This window comes from Ursus arctos, chromosome X, assembly GCF_023065955.2.
Source record: "Ursus arctos isolate Adak ecotype North America chromosome X, UrsArc2.0, whole genome shotgun sequence".
NCBI classification, from domain to species: domain Eukaryota; kingdom Metazoa; phylum Chordata; class Mammalia; order Carnivora; family Ursidae; genus Ursus; species Ursus arctos.
In genome coordinates this window covers 69,203,907-69,222,015 of record NC_079873.1, presented here as the reverse complement: position 1 = coordinate 69,222,015, position 18,109 = coordinate 69,203,907, and the positions used below count along the sequence as shown (strand labels likewise).

Here is an 18,109-nt window from a genome sequence, read left to right as displayed (position 1 = left end):
AACTGCAAATTATTTTGTAAATAAAGATCCATTAACATCTCAAATATAAAGAGCACTTTTTAGAAACATGTTTCCACCTTTCCTGTTTTTTTAAGATTTTATTTATTTATTTGGAAGAGAAAGTGAGAAAGCTTGTTCATGAGAGAATGAGCAGGGGGAGGGGGAGAGAAAGAAGCAGACTTCCCCTGAGCAGGGAGCCCGATGGAGGGCTTGATCCCAGAACCCTGGAATCATGACCTGAGCTTAAGGCAAATGCTTAACTGACTGAGCCACCCAGACACACCTGCCCCCCCCATTGTTGTTGTTGTTTTTTTAATAAATACTCAGCAGCCATAATATTTATTTTCTTAAAGTAATGATTTTTCAATAGTCTTGTCAGCCACCTAGTGTATTATGTCCAAGAAGTGCTTTTGTGAAAATGCTCTGACTTATAAAAGTGGCTTAAATGCTTTGTGATATCTTGTGTTTTAATTGATTTACTTAGTGCTTATTGAAAAAGTTATCTAATCTAATTAAATCTCCACATAGGATAGGTGGGATTTAGGTAATTTGGCACAAGTTCCTCTGAACTTGTGGAAGTAACAGAGAAAGCAAAATAGTGGTTTTCAGATTATGCTTAAACCATAAAATGGGGTGCCAATTAGCAAAATAGCAATGGAAGTTCTTAAATAGGAGTCCCACAGTCAGTTCACAAGTAGGTAAAACCCTCAAAAGCAGCTCATGTGGGATTCTCTAGGCTTATTGTCACATTTGAACAATGAGTTATACACATGTGAATTGTATTAATCTGGAGATCATCTGAACAAAGTGTATTAACAACAAATTTCTTGTAATATCTGATTTGAAACACTGGGAAGTCAGTTCACTTCCCAGGAAGGCCATTGTCAAAAATTTTTCCCAGGACTACTTATAGAGAAGTCCCTAAAAATTTCATCATCACAAGAGATTAATTGATTTAGATTTTGTTTGCCACAATTACCACCTTCCATAAGTAGAAGCTTCACTAAAAACATAACTGTTTTCATGTCTTCATAGATTTCTTTTTAAAAGTAATTGAAAATAATAGTATTCTGTGATAGAGATAGGATGTATTTGTGTGTGTTAATGTGTGATGGTACGTGAGTGTGTTTGTGTGGTACACTGGCAATTCTTGAAGTTTAAGTAAAATCAATTTCAACTAACTACCTTTTATTTTATTTTTTTAAATTTTATTTATTTATATGTCAGAGGGAAAGAGAGAGAGAGAGCACAAGCAGGGGGAACAGTAGGCAGAGGAAGAAGCAGGCTCCACACTGAGCAAGGAGCCTGATGTGGGACTCCATCCCAGGACCCTGGGACCATGACCTGAGCTGAAGGCAGGTGCTTAACTGACTGAACCACCCAGGAGTCCCCCAACTGACTACCTTTTATGATTTAATCTCTTCCAATATTAGACAGGTTTCTAACTGGATGTTCTTTCCAGTACACATGGAATCTAAGAAACCCCAAAAGCTCTTTGTTAAACTCTCAGGTACAGACCCAGCTCATTTAATAAAAAATCTCCCAAACGCAAAATCCAATTAGTTATTCCCCCATCCAGAAAGAAATACAGAATATACAGAAAAGTCAATCTGAGTCATCCCACTACTTTAAGGGAGGGGCCCTTTATGTACAGGACCATAAAAGCATTATTGGAATCAAATCTTAAGTGAGTTGAAATATTGAAGACCCTCTTCTCTGAATCTGAAACATGTAAAAAGAGCTTGAAAAGAAACACAAAACCATAATAAATTGTAGTTGGATTTTCATTGTATTTCAGCATTTGTAATATGATGATTCAAAATGGGAAACATTGAAGAATAATTCAAGATGGTGTGTCTAGTCATAGTGCTGAGATCCTGCTTCAATCTTCTATCCCACCTCCCACCCCCAACTGTCCTTAAATTAAAAGAAACACAAAGATATATAGGATAAATAATAAATATGATCTTGACTATGCCAGAGAGTGTTATAACACTTTTCACAAATTGATAAATTCCATTTTTTCTTTGTCTTATGCACAATAAGTAAATTATAGCTTCAGGGAAAAGGGAACATATGCATCATAGATTAAAGGTTATAATATGTCTCTAGGAGACTGTTTAGTCCAACATCCTAATTTTACGGATGTGGCAACTGAGGTCCCAAGCCACAGAGTTATTTTCAGTGTTGTTTTAAGTCCATGGACTTGTGACTCTTTCCATAGCTCTTCCTGCTATACCACACTCTCATCAAATGAGGCTTTATGGGAAAGTGCTTTGTAACCTGGAAAATACTTTACAAACTTTAAATAGTATTTTTATTCATATCTGAACTACGTATGTTTTAAAATGAAGAATAATGACAAAAATAGTTTCAGTAAGAATTGTCATGTGCCCTAAGTGATCAGAATCAGTGTTTCATCTCTGGGTATAATCATGAAAGAGAATCAATAAAAAGAATTATTTTTTTCTTCAAAGGAATTGTTTGTTAAAAATATCTACCACAGGGGCACCTGGGTGGCTCAGTCAGTTAAGCATCTGCCTTCGGCTCAGGTCATGATCTTGGGGTCCTGTGATCGAGCCTTGAGTCTGGCTCCCTGCTCAGTGGGGAGTCTGCTTCTCTCTCTCTCTATCTCAAACAAATTAATAAGATCTTTTAAAAAAATTCTACCACATTGGTAAAATGTGGGGAAATAAGGGTTCTTGTATAACACTAGTAGGAGTGTAAGGCAGAACAATTTTGGAGAGCAATTCAGCAATAACTATTAAAGTTGGGATGTGCATAGCCCACAGCTCAATGATTTTACTTCTAGGTTTATACCCCAGAGAAATTCTCCAAAAAGGGCACAAGAACACATGATGTCCATTTACAGCACTGTATGTAATAACAGAAAATTGAAAACAATCTAAATGTCCATCAGTATAGTAAAGAATAATCAAACTGTGGTATACTCGTGCAATTAAATAGTAGAATGGACAATTAAAAAATAAATGAACTGGGGTGCCTGGGTGGCACAGCGGTTAAGCATCTGCCTTCAGCTCAGGGCGTGATCCTGGCGTTATGGGATCGAGCCTCATGTCAGGCTCCTCTGCTAGGAGCCTGCTTCTTCCTCTCCCACTCCCCCTGCTTGTGTTCCCTCTCTCTCGCTGGCTGTCTCTCTGTCAAATAAATAAATAAAATCTTTAAAAAATTTTTTTAAATGAACTAGATCGGCATGTATCAACATAGATAAGTCTCAAAAACATAATGTAAAAACAATGATTACAAAAGGGTAGTATAGCACCAAACCATTTAGGTATATTTTAAAAACACAAAAACTAATACTGCATATTGTTTGTGCATAAATACACATATGATAAAAAAACACAGAGCAATAATTCACACAAATTTTAAAACAGTGGTTAACTCTAATGAAGGGTGGAGGAGAAAGGAAATTGGTGTTAGTTATATCAATAATGCTTTACAGATACATTTTTTAAAAAAGAGCTCTGAATCAAATGTAGCAAAATGTAGACTTGGTTATTGGTCTACAAATGTCTCTCATTATTTCCTGCTCTTTCTATTTGATCTATTTTATAATCAATCTTGCTAATTTATTACACAATAAAAATGATGCTACTAAAATTGATTTCAGAATAAGAATGCCATTTTCCAGTAAATCAGAATAAATATATATATATGAATTTGATAATTAGTCTGATTCCAGTTGTCAGTTTATAAAATATATTGATCCAAAGTATATGAGCTTTATAATCAGACTGCCTTGATTCAAATGCTGGCTCTGATATTTGTAGGCTGTGTGGCCTCAGATAAGTCATTTAACCTTCTCTGTGCCTCAGTACCATCATCTGTAAAACAAGGATCACAATAATATCACCTACCTTGTAAGGTTATTATGAAGATTAAATGACCTAAAATAACTTGGGATATCATGTCTGAAAAATGTTAGATATTATTAAGTTCTGGCAAAAATAAGAGTAGCAGCTGTTCATCAAAATTTTTCCTGAATTACCTTATTTATATGTCTACACGGGTTAAATGTATCAAATAATCATTCACTTCTTAAATTCTCTACCTCTGAGGACTAACCAATTAACTAAGAATTTCCAGTTGTTAGAGTTTTTAGACAACAGTTTTAATTAATTAGTATATTTAAACATCGTTCATCCCTATCACACAACAGATTACTTGTGGTCAAAACTATCTGATGATCTAGAAAGGGAAGCGCTGTCTACCCAAATTTTATTTAGGTAAACATCACCTATTTTGCACATTGTCATATGTATTGACCAGTTGTCCAACAATTTCTCATCTTTTACACATGTCTGTGTTAAATCTGCAACTAGAATAATTTGTTGATAAATAGGACGCTTTTAAAAGTTAATTTAGAATTTGAGATTGTGCATTCTTTTCTTTTTCTTTTACACTTTTTTCTTTTTTTAAAAGTCCTCTGATAAGTTTCTCATCAGAAATGACAATGTTAACTGACCACCCTTTTTTTAAAGTTTTTATTTATTTATCTGACACAGAGAGAGAGAGAGAGAGAGAGCGCACAAGCAGGGGGAGCAGCAGGCAGAGGGAGAGGGAGCCCAATGTGGGGCTTGATCCTAGGACCCTGGGATCATGACTTGAGCTGAAGGCAGACTACTTAACTGACTGAGCCACCTAGGTGCCCCTTAGCTGACCACCCTAAGGATTTATGGTGCAGATCCTAGGGGCCTTTAAAGCAGTGAAGTTTGTTTCTTTTCTTTTTCTTTTTCTTTTTTTTTCTGGAAAGATTGGAATTTGTTTCCTTTTTAGACAAATAAACTTTTAGCTTGCCAGTGATGAAAGGGGCATACGGATGTTAAAAGCATTGTAGCACAGTGGGATTGTGTGCTAAGGTCCAGGGCAAGACAGACAAACAAGTGAAGTCTCAGATCAATCAGTTACCTCAAACAAAAATTACCAATGACCAACTTCTGTTTTATTTTTGCCAATGCCAATCAAAAGTTCGAATTAAGTTTTATTGTGTTAACTACTTATATTTCTTTTATTTCTTTAACCATTTGTACAAATAAAGGAATTTTGCTAGAAGAAATTGGAAATTTGTTGAAAGGCAAGTAAACTTAAAATTAAGAGAACACATACTATGTATATGGCCTTCTTCCTATTAAAGCACCATGAATTAGGCTTTAAATGGAAGCCTTAATTATGTTATGTGACAGAACCTATACTTAAATGTTCTCTTTGGATATGGCAGTAATGATCTTTCACACTGCATTTCATTGATAAATATGAAAGTAAAAAATTCATAATTTCATCTTAATTTTCAAACCAAATTAAGGGAAACTATCTTGGCTATTACCATATAGTAAGGAAAAATCATGACGTGCAAAACCACAATTTTGACTACCATAAGAATTATTTATAAGCATTCCACTTATTTTTAATTCACTTTACATGAATTTTCCATCATCAAGATCTTCAGGTATATTTATAACATACTGTGATTTTTTTTTTTCTAAATTGCAGTACCTAGAGGATTTACAATTTAAAACAGAGGTCATGTACTGACAGCCCGTGGACTAGATCCAGACCATAGATGATTTTGTTTACCCTGCATAGTGTTTCTTTCTTTTTCTTTTTTTTTTTTTTGTTGTTGTTTTTGCTTTTATTGAGTTGGTTACCAACATTTAAGAATTAGGGAATTTCAAATAAAAATCTGCATTCCTGGCTTCTCTTAAAAAGCTGAGAGCTTAACAATATTGGGCCTACATTCCCACATGGTGGCAATCTCTACACTGAGTAATAGCTGACATCTTTGGAAAGAATATATACTCTCCAGGTCACCACTCCCTATTGCTTATGGCCTTTCATTTACATTACCAGCCTTGCATTAGTAGGCGTTAAGAGTTTGTGATTTTCCTGTTTCTCTGTAGTTTATGTGAATGCATCAGTGCATATACTTTGAAGAACATTTCATGGTTTTTCTCAGATTATAGCAAATGTAAAAACTCATTACATAAATATGTACATATGTAATGTGCGCTCTGATTAATCTAAAATAAATCTATATAGTTATAAACTACTGTTACAATTAATTAAATGAAGAGAACATTGCATTAATTTGCAAGTCATTTTACTAGGAAAATTAAAATAAAATGAAAGTCAATTTCAATGTCTGAATTAAATTGCATTCATTTAAAATTAAAAAAAATTACTTTCAATATCTCAAGACTAAACTCAAAACTCAAACCATGTAAAGTTTTTCAGTTAAAATCATTCATTAATGAAATCTAGTGGATTCTAGTCTCCCCCAGCACTAAAGTTACAGTCTAATAGAAAGTTTGGCACTTAAGGAGGCACATCCACTGCTTCAGGTCACTTGGGTATTATTTAGTGTGCGTGATATTTAAAAGTAATATTTAGTATAGGAAATGTCCTAGATATTACAAACATCACCATAGTGGTTTTCATTTTCTACATTGAAAACCCACATGGTGTGTCCCCATCTCCCCCATAACCCTATGGTATTTTTCTTATAGAAAAATATGGATAAAACATATTATCAAGGGCAGCCCTGAAGAAATTGGGAAAAAGTCACCAAAGGGTGATTCAACCTGAGAAGGGTATATGGAAGAGAAGAGGGGGCACTACTGCCAGGCAATATCAAAATGTACTTTTGCACTTTATTACCACAGGTTGCCCTCCTTTGCCCTTGCTTCTCTGAGTTATTGTCCATTATTTTCCTCATTACAATCTAAAAGGTGTAAAGCCTAGAGCAATATGGGCAATATGGTATTGCAATTCAGCTGAAATTGTCCTAGATAATTTTAAGAAGTTTCAAGCATAAATCTTCTTAGACTTCCAAATCTTTTTTTAAATGTATTTTTAGAAAAAGAAATTTCAAATATTTTAGAACTAATGGCATGCTTACAAAATATATCCATGCCTAATGCTTAGAACAACTCCACAAGATTAGATGTCCTATTTTTCCCCTTTATTGCTACAGCACACTTAATAACCTGTGCTGCCCTGTAAAAGTGAATGTACCTTCCCAAGCATTCCAAAGTCATGGGGTGAGTGAATTACCTTCTTGTTATTTTACATAGGTGTCATGGTTTCTGTGTCAGTGACCCTCACTCAACCCGCATCAACTTTGCAGCCTTTCCCTAGCTTCTGCCTTAGTTCCCAGGGAAGGAGTTGTTCCCTGTGGCTGGAAGTCATCTCCCCACTGCATGGTCCTGGAATCCATTCCCAGTTAATAGATATGAATGACTACTGTCAAAAATGAAACTGTGGAGACCCAATTAACTAGTACCTTCAAATGGATAGACAGGGTCTAATAAACTATTTGGATTTTGTTTTTCTTATTATTAACTAAGGATTAAGAAAGATTTGACATTTGCTCTAAAAATTTTAAATGGCTCTACTTTCCTACCTTAATAAGTACAGTACAGGGAACAAAATTATTGAAGTCGGGCTGAATCTGTACAGGCTCCAGGACATTCCCAGGAAGTTGATTTTTAAAAAATAAATACATAAATACCTGTTAACAGCTTGTTTTCTTGTCATTTGCCTCTTCCTTCTAAAAGGAGAGTATAGCAAAAAATAAACAAATAAAACTGGTTAATTGAGAGTTCTGGTTAGTTAGCTTCCAATTAATCAAGGCTTTATTATATTTCACAACAAAAGCTTCTTCAACTCTTCAGGAATTTTAGATAGGTTACACACAATGAAACACCAGCAGGGAAGAGCACAAAGAAGGTAAGAAAGCCTGAATTGTTATTAGATAGTGTTTTAAATATATGGACAATGTTATTGTATTTCTGGTCTAATCCCCACTGAGTAAAGAATAATGTGAAATGTCATATGGTTTAGAGCTTTTCCATATATGAAGGCAAGGAAATAAGGTTATAGATTTCTGTTGAAAAAAATGGCCTCGGGTCATAACAATTCCTAAAAAAGATGCAGCAATATTGTGTCTTCTTCCTTTCTCTTAAGAGCCTTCTTCCCATCCCAATGGGTATTCCAATATATTTAGGAGGAAAAAAATCCTCTTCTGTGTTTTTTTTTTTTCATTTTTTATTTGGCCAACAGGAAGACGAAGGTGAGCCAATATCAATGTTACACCTTAATTTTCTAAACATGGAGGTATTAATCACACAGCTCACTATATACTTATTCTGGAGCAATAATGAACTATCTTACATCCTTCCCAAAAGGGTTACACACACACACACACACACACACACACACACACACACACACAAAACACACACAGAGTCATACACACATCATACAAAATAAACACATACAAAAGAGATTAATAAAAATCCCACAAAATTAGCTTAATTAACAAAACAAACATTCTTTCCAATAGTATAGTATTTCCTAGTGTTTCCAAACTCATCAGTGGAGAACAATGAAATCTAAAACAACATGCTTCTCTGAGGAAGATGGGAGAGTAGGAGCATCCTTGTCCCTTACTTGTCACCTCATCCTGTGATCTTACCTAAATAACATCCACATTATAGTAAATAAACCAGAAAATGACCAAAGACTGGCAGAACAGACTCTCCATAGCTAAATGTAGAGAAGCCACATCAAAGAGGGTAGAAAGGGCAGAGATATAGTCAGGAGCGAAACTGACCCACAGGACTGTCCATGGGAGGGAAGGACACATTGGGTGAGGAAAAGAGAGAGGTGCAGACCCTATACCAGATACCACAGGCATTAGGGACCCATGCTGGGAAAATGAATCCCCATAATATTTGGCTTTGAAAACAAATAGAACCTATTTTGTGAGTTATTACAATCAGTGAGGCTTAACACCTAGCACTTTAAAATTCAGCAGCTCCACTCTGGGAGAGCCAGAGGGTGATTGGAACCTGAGTGCCTGCCCTTAGACAGGACAATAAACAGCTCCACTGAAATGTAGCATAGAAACAGCAGTTTAAAAAATGCTTGGGTATACAAGAAGGAGATTTATTTACTAATCTCAGAGCATGTGCTGGGGGAGGGATCTTTGGAAGACTCCCAAAATAAAAGAGCTGGTAGGTGCCATTTCCTTCCACCTCCCCACAGCCTACCTACCCAGACAACTGTAGGAACCAATGCAGGATGAACACTCTCCACAAAGCTTGCCTGACCTCTGTGCTCTTCTACAGACCATCCCCTCCATCTCAGACTGGGCAGTTTTTCCAGGATGGCTGCAGGTCTCCTCCTACAGTGGAACAGCATAGACCTTGCTGACACTGTGTGCCCCACTTCACATTCTCCTGTGGACATGCCCCTTCCAAGATGCCCATGGCAGGAGACCATCCAAAGGAGTGCCAGAAGCCTGGCAGAGTGAAGCAACCCTGACAGAGGCCAGAACCACTCCAAAGTGAATCCTGCCCCAGGGAAAAAAGAAGATAACCACAAACACCATTCTGACTGCAAACCCAGCAGTGGGCTGGGAGCACACGTCTGGTCTGACTGAAGGACAGCTGACAATGACAGCTTCTCAGGGAACAAGACAGGAAGAGCACCCTGCAGTTTGATGCTGCCACAGCTCTGGCAAATGCCTGGTCTGATTCAACTCAAGCCTAAGGTGGCCCAGACTTGCTCCCTAACAACACAGGGACCAAACCCTGATCATGAGGCAAAGAGAGCCACTGTAGATAATTGTACTGAAGGCAAAAGCAGGGTATACGTAACAAACACAGAAGACACCCCTGAGGTGCCAGGTTATGGTTAACAAGGAACATTGCATTGCAGGGCACCACAGGACCTTTCCTTCATATGGCCACTACTTTCAAGAGAAGGAGACATAGCTTACTTTCCTAACATATAGAAACAGATACAGAGAATTGGACAAAATGAGAAGATAAAGGAATATGACATGAAAAGGGGGACAAAATCACAGCAAGAGACCTAAATGAAACAAAGATAAATAACATGCCTGATAGAAAATTTAAAATAATGGTCATAAAGATATGCACTGAACTTGAAAAAAGAGTGGAGAGCCTCAGTAAGACCCTTAAGAAAAAGAAAGAAAACATTTTTTAAAAATCAGAAATGAAGAACTCTGCTGCTCTCCCTGCTTGTGCTCTCTCTGTCTCTGGTAAATAAATAAATTAATTAATAATAAACAAACAAATAAATAAATAAATAAATAAATAAAATATTTTAAAAAAAGAAATGATGAACTCAATAACTGAAATTTAAAATACACTAGAGGGAATAAAGACAGACTAGAGGAAGCAGAAGAACAGACCAGTGACCTGGAGGACAGACTAAAGGAAAGCAATCAAGCAGAATGTGAGACAGCAAAAATAATAAATGAAAATAGGGAATTCAATGACACCATAAAGCATAAAAACATTATCATTATAGGGATCCCAGAAAGAGAAGAGAGAGAAAAGGGGGCAGAAAATATATTTGAAGAAATAATAGCTGAAAGTTTCCAGAATATGGGACGGAAACAGAAATCCAGATCCAGGAGACACAGAGAGCCCCCAGTAAAATCAACCTAAGGAGGTCCACACCAAGACACACACTTATTAAAATTGCAAAATGTGGTGATAAGAGAGAAAAGAAAACATTACATACAAGGGAAACTCCATTAGACTCTCAGCGGGCTTTTCAGCAGAAACTGTGCAGGCTTAAAAGGAGTGGCATGGTGTATTCAAAGTGCTGAAAGAAAACAAAACCTGCAACCAAGAATACCCTATCCAGCAAGGCTACCACTCAGAATAGAGGAAGAGACAAAGAATTTCTCAGACAAACTAAAGTTAAAGAAATTCATCACTACTAAAATGGCCTTCAAGAAATGTTAAACAGGACTCTGAGTGGAAAGGAAACCTCTGTGGAGGCAGGAGTGGAAAGCAGGAGTAGTAAAAGTAGGAAACACAAAAACACTAGAATTAATTATAGCTATAAAAATCAAAGGATTCACAAAATAAAAGGATATAAAGTATGACACCATATATCTAAAATGTTCAGGGAAGAGGAGTAAAAATGTAGTGCTTTTAGAATGGATTCAAATTTAAGCAGCCATCAACTTAATATAGACTTCTATATGCATGAGATGTTATATACAAGCTTCATGGTAACCACAAATCAAAAACTGGTAATAGATAGGCAAAAAATAAAGAGAAAGGAATCCAAGTATATCAACAGGAAAAAAAAAAAACAACCTCAGCAAATCGTGAGAGAAGACAGCTGGAGAAGGAAGAGAGAAAAACTACAAAAACAAGTATCAAAATAGCAATAAATACATACCTAGCCATAATGACTTTGAAAGTTAATTGACTATATGCACCATTCGAAAGACATAAGGTAAAAAAAAATGGATAAAAAAGCAACACCCATATATATGCTGCCAACAAGAGATTCACTTCAGACTTAAAGACACATGCAGTTTGCAAGTGAAGGGATGGAAAAACATTTATCACGCAAATGAAAGTGAGGGTAGTAATGCTTGTATCAGACAAAATAGACTTTAAAACAAAGACTTTAACAAAACAAAGAAAGACACTACATAATCATAAAGAGAAGAATTCAAAAGGAAGATAAAACAATTGTAAACATTTATGAGCCAACATGGGAGCACCCAAAATACATAAACCAGCTGATAACAAATATAAAGGGAGTAATTGATAGTAATACAATAAAAAGGTATTTAATGCCCCACTTACATCAATGGACATATTATCCAAGAAAATCAACAAGGAAACAGTGGTTTTGAATGATACATTGGACCAAAAGGATCTAACAGATATATTCAGAACACTCCATCCCAAAAGAGAGTACATATTCTTTTCAAGTGCACATGGGACATTTTCCAAAACAGATCACAAAACAAGGCTCAACAAATTAAAAACAATCAAAGTCATACCATGCATCTTTTCCAATGGCAATGCTATGAAACTAGAAATCAACCACAAGAAAAAACCTGGAAAGAATATAAATACATGGAGGTTAAATAGCATGCTACTAAACAATGAATGGGTCAACCAAGAAATCAAAGAAAAAAAAATACATGGAAAGAAATGAAAATGAGTGGTGCCTGGGTGGCTCAGTCGTTAAGCATCTGCCTTTGGCTCAGGGCGTGATCCCAGGGTTCTGGAATCAAGCCCCACATCAGGCTCCCTGCTCCACTGGGAGCCTGCTTCTTCCTCTCCCAAACCCCTGCTTGTGTTCCCTCTCTCACTGCCTGTCTCTCTCTGTCAAATAAATAAATAAAATCTTTAAAAAAAAAAAGAAACGAAAATGAAAACACAATGGTCAGAACAATTCCAGATGCAGCAAAAATGGTTCTAAAAGGGAAGTTTATGCCAATACAAGACTACCTCAAGAAGCAAGAAAAATCTCAAAGAATCTAAACTTACACCTAAAGAAGCTGAAAAAAAATCCAAACAAACAACACCCCCATACAGTAGAAAGAACGAAAAAATAAACAGTAGAGCAGAAATAAAAGAAATAGAAACCAAAAAACAAACAGAACAGATCATTGAAACCAGGAGCTGGTTTTTTGAGATCAACAAAATCGGAAACAAAATCAAACTCATCAGAAGAAAAAAAGGGTGGAGGGGACTCAAATAAAACCAGAAATGAAAGGGGAGAAATAACAACCAACACCACAGAAACATAAAGGATCATAAGATTATGAAAAATTATACGCTGACAAATTGGACAACCGAAAAGAAACAAATTCCTAAAAACATATGACCTCCCAAAACTGAATCAGGAAAAAATAGAAAATTTGAACAATTATTAGTAATGAAATTGAATCAGTAATCAAAAAACTCTCAACAAACAAAAGTCCAGAACCAGATGGCTTCACAGGCGAATTCTACCAAACAAATAAAGAAGAGTCGATACCTAGTCTTCTCTAATTATTCCAAAACATAGAAAAGGAAGAAACCTTCCAAATTCATTCTATGAGGCCACCACTACTCTGATACCAAAACCAGATAAAGAGAACTATAGGCCAATATCTCCAATGAACATAGATGCAAAAATCCTGGGAAAAATATTAGCAAACCAAGTCTGATAATACATTTAAAAAATCATTTAACTCAAACAAGTGGGATTTGTTCCTGGGATGCAAAGGTGGTTCAATATTCACAAATCAATCAATGTGATGCATCACATCAATAAGAGGAAAGATAAGAACTACTTCCACATTTCAATAAATGCAGAAAAAGCATTTCACATCCATTCATGATAAAAGTATTCAACAAAATGGGCTTAGAGGGCACATACCTCAATGTAATAAAGGCCTTATATGAAAAAGCCACAGCTAACATCATACGCAATGGTGAAAAACTGAGAGCTTTTCCCCTAAGGTCAGGAACAAGACAAGGATGTCCACTCTTATCACTTTTATTCAACATAGTACTGGAAGTCCTAGCCACAGCAATCAGACAACAAAAAGAAATAAAAGGCATCAAAATCAGCAAAGAAGAAGTAAAACTTTCACTATTTGTAGATGTCATGATACCATATATAGAAAACTCTAAAGACTCCACCAAAGAAACTACTAGAACTGATAAATGAATTCAGTAAGGTTGCAAGATACAAAATGAATATACAGAAATACATTGCATTTCTGTACACTAATAATGAAGTAGCAGAAAGAGAAATTAAGAAAACAATTCTATTTGTATTTGCACCAAAAAGAATAAAATACCAAGGACTTAAACTTAACCAAGGAGGTAAAAGACCTGTAGTCTGAAAACTATAAAACACTGATGAAAGAAATGGAAGATGACAAAAATGGAAAGATATTTCATGAGCATGAATTGGGAGAACAAATATTATTAAAATGCCTATGCTACTCAATCAAGCTATGATCCCTATCAATTTACACAATCCCTATCAAAATACAAACATTTTTCACAGAACTGGAACAATCCTAAAATTTGTATGGAACCAAAAAGGACCCTGAATAGCCAAAGCAATTTGAAAAAGAAAAACAAGACTGGAAATATCACAATTCCAGATTTCGAGATATACTACAATGCTATAGTAATCAAAATAGTATGGTACTGGCACAAAAATAGACACATAGATCAATAGAACAGAATAGAGAGCCTAGAAATAAACCCACGATTATGTGGCCAATTACTCTTTGACAAAGGTGGCAAGAATATGCAATGGAAAAAGGCAAATGGTGTTGGGAAAACTGGACGGCAACATGCAAAAGAATGTAACTGACCCACTTTGTTACACCATACACAAAAATAAACTCAAAATGGATGGAAGACCTCAATGGGAGACCTGAAACCATAAAAATCCTAGAAGAGAGCACAGGCTATAAATTCCCTGACAATGATCATAGCAACATTTTTCTAGATATGTCTCCTGAGGTGAGGGAAACAAAAGTAAAAACAAACTATTGAGACTACATCAAAATAAAAAGCTCTGCACAGTAAAAGAAACATTCAACAAAACTAAAGGCAAACTACAAAATGAGAGAAGATATTTGCAAATGACATATCCAATAAAGGGTTAGTATCCAAAATACATAAAGAACTTATAAAACTCAAACCTAAAAACAAATAATCCAAATAAAAAATGGACAGAAGACATGAAAGGCATTTCTCCAAAAAAGGCATCCAGACAGCCAACAGACACATGAGAAGATGCTCAAAAATCATTCATCATCGGGGAAACACAAATCAAAACCACCATGAGATATCATCTCATACCTGTCAGAATGGCTAAAATCAACAACACAAGAAACAACAGGTGTTGGTGAGGATTTAGAGAAATAGGAACACTCATGTTGGTGGGAATACAAACTCGTGCAGCCACTGTGGAAAACAGTATGGAGGTTCCTCAAAAAATTAAAAATAGAGGGACTCCTGGGTGGCTCAGTAGGTTAAGCATGTGCCTTCAGCTCAGGTCATGATCCCAAGGTCCTGGGATTGAGTCCTGCATTGGGCTCCTTGCTCAGTGGGGAGCCTTGTTCTCCCTCTGCCTGTTGTTCCCCCTGCTTGTGGGCTCTCTTTCTCTCTCTCTCTCCCTCTCTCTCTCTGATAAATAATAAAAATAAATAAATAAATAATAAATAAATAAATAAATAAATCTTTAAAAAAATAGAATTACCATATGATCCAGTAATTCCACTGCTTGGCATTTACACAAAAATACAAAAACAGGAACTCAAAAAGATATATGCACCCCTATGTATACTGCAGCATTATTTATAAAAGCCAAATTATGGAAGCAACCCAAGTGTCCATCAATAGATGAACAGATAAAGAAGATAAGGTATATAGAGATATTGGAATAGTACTCCATCATGAAAGAGAATAAAATCTTGCCACTTGCAACAACATGGGTGGATCTAGAGGGTATAATGCTAAGTGAAATAAGTCAATCAGAGAAAGACAAATATCGTATGATTTCATTCATATGTGGAATTTTAGAAACAGATGAACAAAGAAAAAAAGAGAAACAAAAAAATCTATACTCTTAACTATAGAGAACAAACTGATGGTTACCAGAGGGGAGGTCGTTGGGGAAATGGGGGAAATAGGTGAAGAGGTTTAAGAATACACTTATCCTGATGAGCCCTGAGTAACGTGTAGAATGGTTGGATCACTATACTGTATACCTGAATCTAATATAACACTGTATGTTAGGTGTACTGGAATTAAAATTAAAAATAAAAAAGTAAGTATATAAAAAATAAAACAGCATACTTAAAAAATCTATAAGGACTTTAATTTGGTTCTTTTGAGCTTTAGTGCACTTTTTAGTAGTACAGAAACAGGAACCTCCCTAAAATGCCCACAACAAATATATATGGTTTGTTCATCACTCCTCTGTAATCTCTTGCAGTAGCATTTTTGTTAAGTCCCTTTTAGTAAGTCAGTCAGGGAAAGACAAATACCATATGATTTCACTCATATGTGGAATTTAAGAAACAGAACCAATGAGCAAACAAAAAAAGAGACAACGAGACTCTTAACTAAGAGAATAAACAGATGGTTATCCAAGGGCAGGTGAGTGGGAGAATGGGTGAAATAGGTGAAGGGGATTAAGAGTATACTTATTGTAATGAGCACTGAGTATAGAATTGTTGAATCACTGTATTATACACCAGAAACTAATATAACACTATGTTAATTTTGTTGGAATTAAAAAAATTAAATTGAAAAACATCTCTTTATTTGTTGTTTGCTTGTTTGTTTTGAAAGGCAACTGTTTTTCTGCTTAATGGTCTGTAGAAAGATTTCTAAATAAACCATAAATGCAAACATGTAACTGGGGTTGCTAGGGAAAGGGAGGCAGGAGTGAAGAAAGGTGAAACTTTTTTTCACCTATTCTTGTGTTCTGCAGCTTAACTGTTAGAACTATTTGATTTTGCTTTATAGTTCACTCTCCCAAACTGTTTTGAAATGACACTTTCTCTTTTTTTGAGAGAGAGAGAAAGAGGGGGGAGGGAGGGGCGGAGGGAGAGGGAGAGAGAGAGAAAATCTCAAGCAGGCTCCGCACCCAGTATGGAGCCTATCACAGGGCTTGATCTCATTACCCTGAGATCGTAACCTGAGCTGAAATTAAGAGTTGGATGCTTAACCAAACTGAGCCACCCAGGCACTCCAAAATGACACTTTCTTAAGGCAAAATGTATTCATGCATACCAAGTCAATGATAAAGTGTACTTTCTTAATTCAATGGGCTATATATTATTGGATTGGAGAACTTATTTTTCCTTTTACCAGTGATTCCCCCTCTTTTCTATATATAGAAAACTTTCTGAACTCAACAGAACTTTTTTAGCTATTACTATATATATATATATATATAGAGAGAGAGAGAGAGAGAGAGAGAGAGGGACTCCTGGGTATTTTATATATATATATGACTCCACCAAATAGACTCCACCAAAGACTCCGCCAAATACATATAAAGACTCCACTATATATATATATATATATATATATATATATATATATATATATATTTATATTTATATTTATATATAAATATATATATATATATATTTATATTTATATTTATATATAAATATATATATATATTTCCCCCAAAGATATATATATATATAATACCAAGTTCAAAAAAAGTCATTTAAATCTTCTGTGACCTGAGATTCATAGATTATTTAGGTTTAGACTTTAAAATTACCAAATACTAAAACATTCTTGTTAGGATTATCCAATAAATACATAAATGTCCATGAATTAACTGTTCTTTTATTAAGGAGTTAAAACTTTCTTAGAAATTAGGACTTGATTTTAAAAATTGTTTCATTTGTCTTGTCAAGTGTGGGAATGTATTTTACAATACTACCTAACACTAGCTATGGCTCTAGGACTTTAGGGACTACAAGTTAAATTCATAAACTTTATTTTTGACATTCAAAATAGAATGTGACTTCTATACTTTTGAATTTGTTCAATCTGTGTGTCAATTTATTTTAGATTTCCTTATACTTTGCCAAGTAATCAACATTTCGGAAAATTTTACTGAACAAGCAGATGATGCTTCAAATATTATCAGATCAGTATAAAATAGCTCTCATCTGTGTTTCCTGGAGTTGACCTAGAATGTTTCATATCCCCCTCTAATATCTCTTAGTCTTCTGTAATTACCTTTTTGCTGCCTCTCCCCACTTCTAAATCTGGCTGTAAAATTTAAACCATGAATAAAGGGCCTTAAATTCACTAGAACTTATTTTTGTGGCTGAAATATACATATGGCCACATTCTTATGCAAATACTGACAAAATGGGATTACACATGTTCAAGAACACTGGGCCAGATACTATACTCAATATATCACTACTGGCAATAGAATTATTACCAACCAAGTTCCTACAACATATGGTGATAAGTAGTAAGGGTCTCTACACAGCTTACCAGCTCCAATCATCATCATTGCTGCACAGCATCAGAACACCAATTTTCCCGACTATAGCGAGACTCTCCCCGACAAACAAGTTATGACTAGAAGTTGAGTCTGCACTGGCTTAGATCCAAGAATTAAATAAATGAGAGAAGGCTATGTTTTGAATTTTTCAGGATCATTTTTACCCTGTACTACTGATAAATACATTTTCATACTTTAGTTCTTCTAACTTGTAACATTTGGATGCAAGGCAACG

General features: G+C 35.3%; 1 protein-coding gene across 1 annotated transcript in view; it reads right to left on the bottom strand.

Annotated features, from left to right (window-relative positions):
* Window positions 1–18,109, bottom strand: part of DACH2 (dachshund family transcription factor 2) — an 807,630-nt gene that overhangs the window by 575,312 nt on the left and 214,209 nt on the right. The window contains exon 2 of the mRNA XM_026480109.4: window positions 7,532–7,570. Coding sequence (XP_026335894.2) covers window positions 7,532–7,570 — 39 coding nt within the window. The remainder of the gene's footprint in view (window positions 1–7,531; window positions 7,571–18,109) is intronic.